Source organism: Leuciscus leuciscus, assembly GCF_965113295.1.
Source record: "Leuciscus leuciscus genome assembly, chromosome: 12".
In the NCBI taxonomy this organism is placed as follows: Eukaryota; Metazoa; Chordata; class Actinopteri; order Cypriniformes; family Leuciscidae; genus Leuciscus; species Leuciscus leuciscus.
In genome coordinates, this window is record NC_138736.1 from 27,318,632 (window position 1) to 27,333,913 (window position 15,282).

At 37.2% G+C, this 15,282-nt stretch overlaps 1 protein-coding gene across 3 annotated transcripts in view; it reads right to left on the reverse strand.

The window, feature by feature from the left end:
• Nucleotides 1-15,282, reverse strand: part of dazl (deleted in azoospermia-like) — a 71,067-nt gene that overhangs the window by 1,587 nt on the left and 54,198 nt on the right. For 2 of the 3 annotated variants that reach the window (XM_082185710.1, XM_082185708.1), the window contains exons 4-8: nucleotides 10,675-10,726; nucleotides 10,503-10,569; nucleotides 10,092-10,222; nucleotides 2,747-2,827; nucleotides 2,545-2,595 (exon numbers count right to left, since the gene is read on the reverse strand). In XM_082185710.1, the coding sequence (XP_082041836.1) occupies nucleotides 2,545-2,595; nucleotides 2,747-2,827; nucleotides 10,092-10,222; nucleotides 10,503-10,569; nucleotides 10,675-10,726 (382 nt within the window). The remainder of the gene's footprint in view (nucleotides 1-2,544; nucleotides 2,596-2,746; nucleotides 2,828-10,091; nucleotides 10,223-10,502; nucleotides 10,570-10,674; nucleotides 10,727-15,282) is intronic. The other variant, XM_082185709.1, reaches the window with a different exon arrangement.

The window sequence follows — 15,282 nt, forward strand, 5'->3', positions numbered from 1 at the left end:
ATCCTTCATCTACATTTATAAGTAGTCTTATTTAATACGGTTCAATTCATGAAAAGCAAGATAAGTTAGGAATTTACACATTGTAGATTCACTAGACTTTCTCTCAAATGCAACCCAATTTTGATACTATGTTTTGATTTAGCTTGCCAGTGCTTATCGATACACTGCACTGACAGCTTTTCAAGTATTATTAACCCTCTGGGGACCAAAAACGCGCCCACGCGTTTTGCTCGTTTTTTTTTTTAGCAATGAAAAATAAACACAAAATGCTCTGTTAATTTTGATCTTTCATTTTCGTGTAATACATCAATCGATCCTGTTCAGTTTCTATTTTTTTTCTGTATACTCACAATACAAATAAAGTGTTTTGCTTTTTGACAAATAAAGAAAAACTAACATGATGCTATTTCTGCCTTCTCTCTGTCAGTAAACTCCCATTTGAAACGCGTTCGAAAATTATCTATAACTCCGCGAAAATTCAGTCAAACAGGCAAACAGACCCACGGGCATAAAGCTTGAGATCGCAGCTTTTAAATGAAGTAATTTATATAAAAAACAAATATTATCAGCTTCTGTAATCTGTATAAAAAGAGAGCGACTCCAGTCGAGCTCATTACGAGCCATTCAAAAGTAATGTGACCACTCCCCGGAGAGCGCGTGCTATTCAAACGCAAATTCTGAGAACCATTTCAGTCTGTGAAACGCCCACATCAGCTGTAAACAAAGAGGCATAATATAGCCTACCTTATGGAGAAAATTTTCCATGCTGATATGAGGAGCAGATCCCGCTGAGGAGTGAGGTAGGCTAAGTTATCCTTTCTCAAGTGTTAATGTGGAATAACGTTATGGAATAACGTTGTAGGCTTATGTAAACAAAAAGATGAATCGCGTTTCTATAATATGAATCGCGCGTCTATTTGTAAAGAGTGTTTAGCCTAAATATGAATCGCGCGTCTGTGTGTGAAAGAATAAACTGCTTTTACAGTTACAGTTACTGCGTTACAGTCAGGCGAAGTATGAAAGACAACATTTTGTTGACTAGATTTGGGTACAGTTTTTACTGTAGAATATACTGTCACATCAAATAAGCTTTTCTGAATATATATAAAATACTATTTTGTCAAAAATAAAGTCATAGACTAAGATGTTCCAATGTTGGCTATATTCAAACTAATGAATACATATGATAAAATGTAGGCCTATAATCTTTTTTTTTTTTTTTTTACAAAGAAAGAGTACTTTTTTGCAGAAATATTGCTGAAATTGTAATTATTGTTGTAATTGTAACCTTTTTAATAAAATAGCAAAACATATTTACAAGATAGATGTAAGCAAAATCTTAAATGGTCAATATAAGTCTTCTTCAAAATATATATTTTGTCTTTGCATTGTGGCTCAGTCAGTGTCACACCTGAATGAATGGCTAATTATGCAGAGTCATTATGCAGAGTGGGTGGGACTAAGGTGTAAACTACTCCTCCCCCTCGCATATTGGCTTTCCAAGCAAAACCTGTTTTACACCATTTAAATCAATGTATTTTTTTTTGTGAACGATAAAGCAAGACTATTTTCACATAATTTTGAAGCTAGAACTGAAAGGGACAACATCCATTAGTCAAAAGTCTTGTGGGCACATATTTTGTATGAGTTTTGTGGTCTTATTTCAGCAACTTTCATTTTTATTTTTTTAAATAACCACGCATAAACATTATTCTCTTAAAAATACAAACATCTACATACATGTTGCTCGCATATTATGGTAGGCCTGTTTGTGCTATATAGAGTGAATTTACACCTTTGCCATTAACATGTTTATAAATAACTGAAAAAAGCACAAATGTCAGAGCATGTCAGAACATCTCAAGGGCCCCAAAAACAGCTTGGTCCCCAGAGGGTTAAAACGCAAGAGGCAGTGGTTTCAGACTAGCTTACACACACTCTTCTCAATTTAATTTACAGGGCAAAGCAATGTGGCTAATATCTCTGTTCGGTTATATCCTAAGCAATTACATTACCGCATCAATTCAAATTAAGTTTCATACGAGCTACAACAAATATTGGTGCACCTCCAAAATACAAGAAAAAAAAATACTACAATATTACTCATTTGATATGGATGAAAGCATCTGTAAAATTAATAAATGAAAAAAGTTTTAGAATGGACCCAGAAAAAGTGAAATGAAGCCCCTCAATTGATCACAAAAGTTTGTGGCGTTTCCATCCTGTGTTTATGTGATATCCAAAAATGTGCATTAAAATGTTAGATGGAAATGGCTAATGTTGAAAACTGTTGAGCAGCTTTATATTTGTGTGAAAAATGCTACTTTTTTTTTAGGATTCTTTGATGAATAGAAAGTTTAAAAGAACAGCAATCATTTGAGATAGAAATCTCTTGTAACAGTGTTTTTACTTTCACTTTAGATCAATTTGATTTAAAAATATTTATAGGAATGGCATTTTGAGATACAACAACAACAATCCAGTTCAACCTCTTATGCTCAATCCCTCATTTACCAACCCCCCAAAAATGGAAGTGGAGCTGACCTGGTTGACAAGCCTCGCCCTCTGCTCTCCACACCACTGTGGCAGGGGATACTAATAAATACACAAAAACAAAAAACAATGGTTGACTTTCTTAGAGTTTTTTTTTAACCTGAAAAAATAACATTTGTAAAGAGATCACACAAGATATCCAAGTATGCTTATCTGAGTGATTAAAGCAATGTGACCATATGTTTGCATGTACCTGGTAGGCATACGTGGTCTGTGCGTAGTTCATGGGCACCGGTGGGACCATAAATCCTGGAGGACTGGAGTAAGAATAAGGCTATAAAGAAAGACACAGGGAAAACATTTTAGGAATCTTAGGAATGTGCAAAATTTTTAGGAAGCACAATGTTTAAAGGCCCATTCACACCAAGATAAGATAACTATAAAGACAACTATAATGATAAGTACATTAGTCTAGGGATGTCCCGATCCGATCACGTGTTTTCAGACTCGATCGGAATCGGACGTTACCTCCCGATCAGGACTCGGATATATATGTATATATATATTCTCATTATTTTTTAACACATCTATAGTTATGCGGTGCCACAGAGTTATGCCGGTTTCACACTGCACGCGAGCAGAGCGTAAGCAGCGCAGGAGCAGGACACGCACGTTTTGCTTTCACACTGGCAGCGTTTGTCACGCGCGGCTGAACCGCGGCGTGTGTACAGACAGAGTACTCTATAATGGATAAGTTGGCATTGCTTTCTTTCGTTTTCAAATACATTTAAGAGAAAAGACTTGTCAAGAAGCTTATTTTATTAATAATTTCATTTATATAACTTTTGGTTCATCTTTGTTTTTATTGTTCTGGCAACAAGTTTGTTTTTGGACATTTGTTTTCTTTTTAAATTGCTGTTGGTCATTTGGATAAAACTGCGGTATATTTTGGCCATGATCAATGCATTGTCACTTTAATTCAGCGTAAGCGGCGCAGCAAAAATAGACTCGGCGCCGAAACGATCGCGGCACTGCTGCTCTGCTACGCACTGCCGCGCCACCTCAGCATGCGGTGTGAATGCTCTAATCTGTTAACATGGGCGGAGAAAAAAATACGCGCTGCACGCTCTGCTAACGCGTGCAGTGTGAAACCGGCGTAAGAGTTAGGAGTGCAGTTCCTAAAAGCACATTACTGGCTTTGCAAACACTGTGGCACTTTTATTTTTTATTTGTTTACATGCCTGCCGGGTTTTTAAGTTGAGGTGCTATTTGTTTATATATTAGACTTCTTTTTATATTTACTGTTGCACTAAAGTCCAAAAGTGAAGAATTTATGTTATTTATTAGGCTACTTGATTGTTCAAGCTACCTCACAGAAGTGCTCTGTTTGTTAACAGAGTTGTTGAATGTATGTATAAGGTGAATTAAATAAAAAATATAAGGAACATCCTGGATCTTTTTTTCGCTCTTCTTTATTCTTTTTATATGTATTATAGAAGTATCGGATCGGGACTCGGTATCGGTAGATACTCAAAATCAAATGACTCGGACTCGAGCAAAAAAACCTGATCGGGACATCCCTACATTAGTCCACTCCAATGCACAATATTGTTCCATTTATTAGCGAGTGCTGCAGTTGTGTTGTCTATCACTTAAAATGCTTGAGCTCTTCAAAGCGGGGTGGATTTCCTCAATATTTCAAAAGTCAATATTTTTTGCATTGATCAGCTGGAACTAAATATAGTTGTGAAAGTGATCAACATTATTGTTCCTCTGTGCCATCATTATAGCTGTGGTGTGAACTCTGCTATAGACCTTAGGTTCAGGGTTTCCGTTGTCCGGTAATTGCCGGACATTGGCCGGAAAAAAAAAGAAATATTTTCCCCTAACACAATCTGAATTTGAGAATACGCCTAAGATGTATAAAGCAAAAATACACCGACCTTTGGCTATGTTATAAAGGAACAGGCTCTACCGTTTGAAAGTTATTAAACATCGCATGCTGCATTTCAAATAAAGCGCACGCCTAAAACGGCTGTAATATAGACCTAAACAACGAACGAATGAGTGAGACGTTTCAAATATGGCCAGGCAGACTAGCCTTAAAAGCTTTTTTCAGAGGCCAGACGCGACGGACGATGGTGAATCAGGAACGCCTGAAGCCTCAGATGTCCAGACAGCTCCACCACCACCGGAGAAAAAGCAGAATCGGATCAAAACGAAGCAGCGAAGTCGCCTTGCGGAGAACAAGGTTACGCGGCTTATGCGCATTGCAAGTTGTGCCGCGTTTCCATTACCCTTCAAATTGCGCTAATTGAAATTGCGAATAAAAAATATGCACAATGGAAACATGTCAATTTCGCGAAAACTCCCGTTTATCGCAAAAAAGTTTTTACGCTCGCATGAGGTGGTTTTTCAGGCAATTCGAAAAAGGAATATGTCGCAAAACTGCAATGGAAACAGTTTTTGCGCATTTACAGTCACCTGACTAGAAGACGCGGTGTGTTTGAGGTCCTTGTATAGCTACGCAAATAATAATAATAATTTTATATTATTTTATTATAACATTTAATAGGCTATATTTAGAAGACGCTTTTATGCAAAAAAGGAACAAAGCTGGGTGTGGAGCGCGCACTGCATGACACGGAGGCGCGGCCGCAAACACTTGCATTTTCCTATCAACAGTGGAAACAACTTAAAATACTCTATCATTTCTGGTCATACAGAAAATAATAATACATTATTCTCAACTACTTTTATTTGTGTAAACTCACAATAACAAGAAAACGTTGTGCTTTTGTAAAATAAAATAAAACAATCAGACGCACTTTCATGACCTCCATAAACTGGAGCGCGAGAAATGAAACAAAATATAGCCTATGTAGGCTAAAGCTTGAAATGTCCACTTTAAAACGAACAAATTCGAATCGAAAGCTAATACCTTCTGATTATGTATTCCGAAAAATGCATTTCTCTCTACAGGGTTCGTACACATTTTTACCATTAAATTTCCATGACTTTTCCATGACTTAAAGGTAAATATTCATGACATAATGTTCCATAAAATGTCTGTGTATACATGTAAAATAAGAATAAAAATCCATGTTCAAATTTACCACCCCATATCTTGAATAAAATAAATGAACAAGCAATGTTTTAATACAAAATAAATATTTATTCAAATAAAACGGGTGGATTGTGACATTCCTAAAATTCACGGGCGGGGATGCGGGTGGATAATGAACTCCTTTGCGGGCGGGTAACGTTAGTAGCTGATGAAAAATGTGCTTGAAGAGCTCCAAAACACGATAAACGGCATTTAAAAAAACAACAACGAGATTGTCCCTATTCACTGCTCCATCAACGTTTCATGCCAAATCGCTATATGTCCTTGTTTAAAATGTAGGCCACTGCAAGATGCAGTTTCTTTCCAAACCGAGAAGCGCCGACCCTATTTTTAGCCTAAACGGATAAATCCTCTCGACTAATCAGAATTCGGTGAACGTTCTCTCTTGACAGATCATTATAAGTCCTCAAAATGAGTCAAACTAATCATATATTCTCTCTCTCTCTCAATTTTAATTGTTTATTAATAAACAAGTGTTTTCTGTGTCGACTGCAAAGACGAAGTTGACTGACTCGCGATCTTCTTAGTAGTGAATACGCCGGAGAGAAATGCACATTTCATACGGATTAGGCTACATCGTTTTATTTTGTTTTGAATGGTTCTGTTTAAAAGTAGAGATTTCTGTAGATAATAGATATAGGCCAATTTCAGTTTTGTTTAGGTCTGTGAGGCGAGTAGGCTACCTTTTACGCTGAGTTTCGGTTCATGGATGATAGCTTAAGCTCCAGTTCACTCCGGCGCCTCGGTGTCGTGATTATCTATTTTCTGCTATTTACTTTTTATTTATCAAGCAATTGGTTAATGAAACATTTTTAAATCAAGATACAATTAATACAAAACGATTTTTTTAAAAAAAAGGCTTTGTGCTTTCTGTTTGAGGTCTCTGTGTAGCCTAAGTTTTAAAGTCCTTTAGTGCCGCTTTCAGAGCACTCATTATCGTAATGGAGAACGGTCACGTAACAGTTTTTTTCCTCATAAATGCGAACACGGAATAATTAAAAGACAAAACACATTTTTTTTAAGAAAAAATCATCCATATTAATTTGTATATATTTTAAATGTTTAACAAAGAGACAAAAAGTCAAACAAAAATCTGAAAATTCGTCAATATTTTTTTTTTCGCGCAGCATTTGGTGTAGCCTACAGTTCAAATTCAAATGTTGGTGTTCAACTTTGCGTTTTAAAAATAGCCTACTTACAACAACTCTTCATTTTTCGTTTTTCATTTGGGGGTCAAAGGAAAAACGAGTGGACACAAAACAACAAGGACCTTTTTGACAGAAAGAATACATGACAGCCAGGGTTCTTTATTAAATTCATAAAAAGAAACAATAATTACAGGGATAGCCTACTCTCAAAGAAATGCCACAATCAAGGGAGAAACATGAAGAAACTTAGCCTATATATGTGCCGTTCGCATAAGGGTCTTTCCCTGACATTAATGCTTGGATAAGACACGTCTCCTTCCATTAATAATAATAATTTGTAGGGCGGTGGCTGAGATATAAACCTACTAACGTCCTCCGTTGCCATGATTTTTAATGACTGATCGCGAGAGAAAAAAAAAAAGTTTTAGTTGCTTAACATCGGTTAATGGAAACGGCGTCATTTTGCAATAGTTATTTATCGATATTTAGAAAAAAAAAAAAGTTTTGCTCAAATCTGTAATGGAAAGGCGCATACAGACGGTAGCTAGCCTATAGCTAATATGAAAACGCAAAGCAGCTTATTTTCATTTGAAGCTACTTAGTATGGCTAAGCCGTTTTAGGCGTGCGCTTTATTTGAAATGCAGCATGCGATGTTTAATAACTTTCAAACGGTAGAGCCTGTTCCTTTATAACATAGCCAAAGGTCGGTGTATTTTTGCTTTATACATCTTAGGCGTATTCTCAAATTCAGATTGTGTTAGGGGAAAATATTTCATTTTTTTTCCGGCCAATGTCCGGCAATTACCGGACAACGGAAACCCTGAACCTAAGGTCTATAGCAGCTATAACATAAAACTTTAATAGTAGCATTCATAACAATTAATGTATGTATACAGGTCTATGTAGTGTTTTATTTTTATATTTGTTCATTTAGAATTAGAAAATTATTTAATTTGTATATTATATTATGTATATGTAATGTATATCTTTGCCATTTTCTTTGTTATTAAAAAATAAGAACAAAGATTTTTTTTATCTTCGCCACTTTGGCTTAAATGTCTGCCATTCTTTTTCAATTTATATTTTGTTACCTTGTAAGGCTTTGTTTTTAAAATAGGGACATTAGTTTGGCTGTAATGCTCAGTTCACTTGCAAAATAAAAACCGACATGAAAGAATAGTGATAAAATCGAGAATCATGCAAAAAATTTTACTATATTTGCCATATCGCCCACCCCCAAGGGCCGATACTGATATTAGAGTAAAAAAAAGAAAAGAAAAAAAAAAGTCTGATATCGATGTATCGGGCGATATTCTTTATGTGTATATTATAGTACCAGTCAAAAGTTTGGACACACTTTCCCATTCGTGTGTCCAAACTTTTGACTGGTATAGAATACTGTATATACATAATACATACATGCATACATTTTTTTTCAATGTTCACTCAAATGTGGCGATGAAACATTTATGATGTGACAAAGATATGTAATGGAGGCAGGGTATTTAACAATTTAACAAACTTTATTATCCAAAATGAGTCTGACATCAGTGCACTGAACAGTAAACTTAAATTAACTTTAAAACACAAATAGAACAAAAAAATATATAACTTGAATTAAGAAAATAAACAAGGTAACTGTAGGGCAAGCAAGCTACTGCCAATCCAACAGGGGCAGGTTTATGCAGGAAGCATAGCTTTTCCAAATGTAAACATCTAAAATTAATAAATAATAATAATGAATAATAAAATTTAACTGCACATTTAAGCTTTACAGGTAGAATGGGCGAACACCATGTCTACACCGGACGCGACCATTGTCGCTCGCGTCACAACAGCCAAAAGCTGCCTACACTGGACACGACAAAGCATCCGCTGCAAAGCATTTGTCCTTCATATCAGCACGTCATAAATAGAACGAGGCTATCAGTTTACTGTCGGAGATTTGTCGCTCGCGTCGCATCCAGTGTAGACACTGATTTTAATGGGTTCCATGGTCTTTTTTCGCATTGCGCCGCTTGCGTCCGGTGAAGACACGGTGTGAAATGCACACACATTAGGTTCCACTCCGGTGACAAGGTATGAAACGTGGCTAGCTAGCTAATGTAGCAAACGAGTAAGATAAGCTCGTTGTGACAGTAAAAGGCTGGGACATTTACTTTATAGCATTGCGTCTCACCAACTATTGTGAAGACACCGCTTATCTCCTAGCCTGGAAATCCAGACCTAAATCTAAAAGATTAATGGTCTGGCGTTGACTAATGAAAATCGCCCAGCTCGACGGGCGGCACCTAGTCTGCACTTGAAAATCTCACTGCACGCAATTGGATAACACTACGACCAATCACAACAATAAACCCCATACGCTTAGCTAGCAGCGGAGCTAACTGGTAGATTCTTACCGTATCCGGTCGGCAAAACAGCAAAAACGTACTTCTTGCAATATTGCATATTTAATGAGCATCATTATTCGACACCAGAGTAACTCGCTGAGCAAATTCAACTTGTGAATTCAACTCTGGATTACCAGGGTACATATTTCCATATTTGCAATCTAACATTTGGTGTATTGGTGTATAACGTTATTTATGATGTAAACAAGGCTTAATACTTCACTCATGTTCCAATATCCATGTAAAACATCATCCTTGAAAATGTGTAATTCATCCAAAATGTGTGTTTGGTGGGGCGGTGGGCACGCTGACCGGCACATATTGTACAGCGGACCATTTAGTTTGAACAGTGTAACTTATGTTTGGTTCACTGCATTTTAGTTTGATGAACTCGCTGAAATGTTAAGTTAACAACGGTACAAACTGATATGTTGTTTGTGTGCGCGTGCGGCACCTGCGCGATCAGTTGGACAAAAATTAAGAAAACAAATACAATGCGCTTTCTGCGGACTCATTTTCTGTGAACTTGTTCGTGGAGTGTCGTTTATTCTGCTATTTGCACATGTAAAACATTTGTATTTTTAATGGGTCACAGAAACCCATCTATTCGAATTTAATTTCAATTTGACATTCTAATCTTGTCGTTTAACAGATAATGATCAGTTAAAAAGCGTTGGTTGTTGGTCAGGAAAATAATCTAAATCGAACAAAATGCTCTCATAATAATTTTCCACCAGATTTGCTGCTCGCAAGTTCACGCTTACTCCAAAACTTGTGGACACGAGCTGAAATCTTACGTGAGATTTGATCGTAGCCACCGCTCATGTCCATATTGATAAATGGCAAGTTCTACGATCAGTTTTCTGTCATACGTTTGTTTCGTAAATGAGGGCCATTATGTTTATACACAGGGTGTCATGATGTGTTACCTGCATGTATTGATTCCCTCCATTGAAGACAGGTGAGGGCGGGGCCAGGCCTGGGGGACAGCAGCTGCAATACACATATGGGGTGGGGCTAACCCACTGTGATGGACCAATTATTGGAGATGACACTGAACCTGGGATAAGAAAGATCCCAAAATATTTTAACCAATTTTAACCATGACATTTTCAGTCAATACGATTACATTTATGATTTCAAAATTAATTTAAAAAGATGTGTTCCCAATTTTTCTATCCGCTACCAATCCTTGAAATTACTAAAAACAAGCAATTACAAATTACAAGCAATACAAATGTCTCCAATGACACCATTTAAAATGTGTATGTGTTTTTGATCTAGAAATTTCTATGACATTTTGCACAAGACCAAATAGAAAGCGAAGCACATGGACTCACGAGAATTTCGCTCTTTCATGATGGCAGGTCCCAGTTTGAGTTTTTTCCCTTTAAAACTGATCTGCTGCTGTAAAATAGTTAAAATGTACAATACATCACCCTGCCCTCATAACACTAACACCCAGAAAGAAAAGAGAGAAGTCAGTCAATATAGAAAGGCAAGTGACCTTACATCAACAATATTCTGGATATCAACGTCCTCGCTGAAATAAACGAAACCATACCTGTGAAGAAGGTGAGCAACAAATCAGAGGTGACACAGCAATGAATATTTTCTGAAAACAGTTTCCAAGTAATATTCTATAAAAGCATAGTTTACCTACAAAAAAAAAAAAAAGACAATCTCTTAGAATTTACTGATCCACATGGTGCTCCAAAATGACACTTGTAAATGACAACTTAAACATTTGGATGGCTTAATAGGGTCCACAAGTGTCAGGGCCTGAATTTCATTTTAGAAAATGGGGGGAAATCCCCCCTTAGGTGATTCTTATGGGGGGGAGTTTAGACTTTTTTTTTATTACATTTATCTCGCCTAAATGTATTTGCTCACTCATTGCATTTTTACAATGGGGTAATTTTGTTCTTAAGAATTTACACAACTCAAGGAAGCTTGATTTCAATCTTTGAATTAAATTGAAAAAAGTAGCACAAATAAATACAATAGAATAAAGATCCCAATAAAGAGAAATAAAGAGAGAAGTGTTTGCTTAGGTCTAACACTAGTATTCAGAAATACTACAGAGACTTAATAAAGTAATCAAATGTAAAATAACACTGGGTAGTATTTTAGTCCTGACTAAATTAAATACATTAATCCTGATTCCTTAAAATGAAAGCTATGTTTTGTTGTTTTGACAACCAAATGAATGACAGACACATATGGCTGCTGTCCCTTTAAGAGCTAGTGCACGGGTCCTGTGTTCATTATACGGTCATGTGCGATTTATGCTCATTTAAGACACCGACTGTGTTTAGAGGATACTCACCAAGACCGAAATTGACATCATTTTCGTATGTTTTTGACTGTTAAAGCGATATAATCCACGAAAAATAACTTTTGTTACGCACAAGCTGTTTGTGAGGCGACTTTACTCTATGTATGTGTGCAGAGAAAAAAAACATCTCTCAGACAGCGCGCAAGTACTGAATAGTTTAAAATCGCGTGAATGTTTAAACTGGTAAGACTTAAAAAGACGTGCAAATGGTAAACTTTAGTTACTCGTGATGCAATGCTGGCCCGATTATGCAAGTGACAATTCCGTCTATCCCGACTCCCGAAACGCGAGAGTGTATTACCGCCGCCTGCAACGCGCTTAACGATTGCCTTGTGCAACACATTTTGAGAGACGACAGATAGAAGACGCAGCACCGCTGAATCACTCGCGCTGTTTGTGAAATTGCGTCTCGCTGACAGTTTTAAAATGACTGATTTGATTGTATAATCTGTGTGGATTAATTTACCAATACAACCTACATGCTTAAATGAATCAATGTTTGCGGGAATTTCCCGCATTATAAGTGGGAGACCTGCGGGAATGATACAAATTATGCGCAATACCCGCAATCCCGCGCCGAAATTCAAGCGCTGAGTGTGACAAAACACTATAGCAGGGATTGTCAATAAGGACGGCCCGATGGCAGCAACAACATCCGGGACAGTTAACGGAACCGTCACTTGTCCGCTCAGGCCAGGGCTGCATCTTCAAGAAAGTTTATTACTTGCACGTGTTTTAAGCCAACTAATTTAAATATTCAAGCACAAGACACAAAAGAGAAAATCAATCGCAACACATCTGAAGCACATGCTCAGAAAGCACAAATACTGAATTAGGCGGTATACCGGTACTGGGAAAATCTCGATATCTCAAGATCATGATCTCTCAAAATGTACGATATCATGATTTTGCTCATTGCAGTACGCTGCTGACCTGGAGTTCACTGCTAGGGATGCAACGATTATAGATTTTTTTTGGGGGTACAATTATAGTCTGAGGAATAATCACGGTTTCATGATTATCACGATAATTATGCAAGCATAATGCATAAATCACATGAACAGTCTTCAGATTTTAAAGTGTTAATTATTGCTGCCTTTTGAAACAGAAATAACACAGTAACCAAATAATGCAGCACAAAATAAGACAAAAGCCCATCTCTCCCCAAGGAATTAAAGAAAGGTGACCTGACTGACATCTGCTCCATAAACATCCATGTCAGTATAAGGGGAATAAACGGAACTGTTATTGTCATCTACTGTCATCCATACGTTTTAATTTTAATAATCTTTTTGAGATTGAGAAAACCATGAGAAAACCATGTCTATTTTGGTTTGTTTGAAGTTAAATAAAAATGATAGAAAGAAATTGAGAACATCTCTAATGCAGTTAACAGGGCCGGCGCCACAAAGGGGCATTGCCCACTCAGATCTAATTTGTGCCCACTCAGTTGCAATTTGTCCTCCCTCCATGCGATTGATTTTAACCCATACGATCACACCGGTGCAATTAGAACGTTTAGTGTGTCACTGATAAATTTAAGCATGCTTTCATGCTTTGGCTGGCACTGAGCCAGAGAAAGACGCGCTCAGTGCTTTTCATACATCACAACTATTCAGTGTTTTCAACCACATTGGGCCCTATTTGAACGATCTAAGCGCATGGTCTAAAGCACACTGTGCAAGTGCACCCTGGGGCGTGTCCGTATCCACTTTTGCTAGTTTAACGACTGGAAAAAAGGGTTGTCCCTATTCTCTTGAGTACTAGGTGTGTTTTGGGTTTAATGTGCAATAAACCAATCAGAATGTAATTTCCCATTCCCTTTAAAAGCCAGTTACGCTTGCATCATGGCGGTTTTTTTTACATGGCGGAATTTAAGCAGAAAGACTGAACGATTCTCCAGAGAGGAAACGGATCTGCTCGTGCGCAAGGTTCAAGTGTGCAAGCAGACCATCTACGAGACAAGCCAGATTCCACCATATCTTTATGTACACAATAATAATCTTTTACATTGTAATCCTTTTATTTTTTATATTATATTTTGTGTACCCTGTGTGTGTAATAAGCAGAGTGTACGCATGTTGTGCACCCACCTATAGGCGCATATTACTAGTGCGCCCTTTAAATAAAAAAAATAAATACTGAAACATTGACTTTTGAACAGGATTTTGTTGGTCAATGGCGCAGTCCCTTGCCTCAAAATAGCAACGCGCCAACAATGCGCCCGAACACACCTCGTTTTCAGACCAGCCCAAATAGGGGCAAATGCATTTACCATTTAAACAACTTGGCGAGAGACGTGAAAAAGATAACTGCTTCGGGCTGAAACTAACAAAAGACATATTGCGCCGGGTGTATGATAGGGCCCATAATGTTTATTTGAGGCTTCAGAGGCTTTCTAAAAAAAGATTAATATTTTGTTATATTCAAACGCTGTCTAAATCCGACAGATCCTCTGAATTGCCCACTCATCACGTGTTATATCAACTAACATTATAAAGGTTTAAATGACAACATTCACTTCCACATATTTGACAAACAAATTACAAACATACAATTCATAATAGTTAAGTTTATGAATATTTTGAATAAAAAAGGAAAACAAAATAAATGCAATACATATCAGTAGTGTGGCTGCACGACGCGTCGGCATGGAAAAACTTTCTAAAATAACGTTCTGAAATAACGGTCACCTTAAACGCACACTGGGGGTTCAGCTAGAATATAGACTGCGGACTTCAGGCGTTTCTTTGGTGGAAATAAAGATTTGCTGTTTGGACCCTCTGTCATAGTTAATCAAGTTTGTACAGCAGTAGCCTCCTTGTCTCCGCACTTTAAGCTGGTGCGCCGCTGAAGTATGATTTCCCACAAAAAGTGCTCAAAATGCATGGTGTATAATAGTAAACTAGGCAGAAAATATGATATATAAACTCCTTTAGTTCACACAGACATATATATAGGCTCTAGCACTACCCAAATCAAACCAGAGTTTGCGGGGTTCTTTTAATCTGTTGTTTACCATTTACATGCGAATGCTGTACACACCCCATGTAAAACTTGACTCAAGTTTACAAATGACCAACTTCTAAAAACAAATATAGTTGTCTTTATTAAGTGAGCATTTCTTTACAATGTAGCTTTGGAGCCGCTGTACAAACTCTTCTGTGAATCAGGGATGTGATTGTGCAAGTGAAAAATAAGCAGGAATTTTTAAGCACTTTTAGATTTTTTAAACACCTGAATCAGCCATTTACTGCATGAACTACCAGGAACTGTGAAGAGTGACACATGGAAATATTTAACAGCTATCATTTATTTCTAGTTATACAAAACAGGACGTCTTAACCCTCTGGGGTCGGCAAACGTGCCGGCGCGTTTTGCTGGATTTTCTTTACTAATGGCGCTTTTCCACTGCATGGTACGGTACGGCTCGGTTCAGTACGGCTCACTTATGACGCATTTCCACTGCATGGTACGGTACGGTTCGGCTCGCTTTAAATGGTACCACCTCTGCTGAGGTTCCAAGCGTACCGTACCGATACTAAAATGTGACGTGAAAACACTGCAGATCACTGATTGGTCAGACAGAATCATCACTACCAGCGTCATTGTATTTACAACACGAGACACTAAACCCGCTAGATTTAAATAGCCAGTAGACAACAGCCAACGCTGTAGCACCTGTTTTAAAAGTATTTGCTTCAAAAAAAAAAAAAAAAAGAGTATAAACTTAAAAAAAAGAATATAAACTTAAAAAAAGAAATGGCTCAATCGTGGTCGGT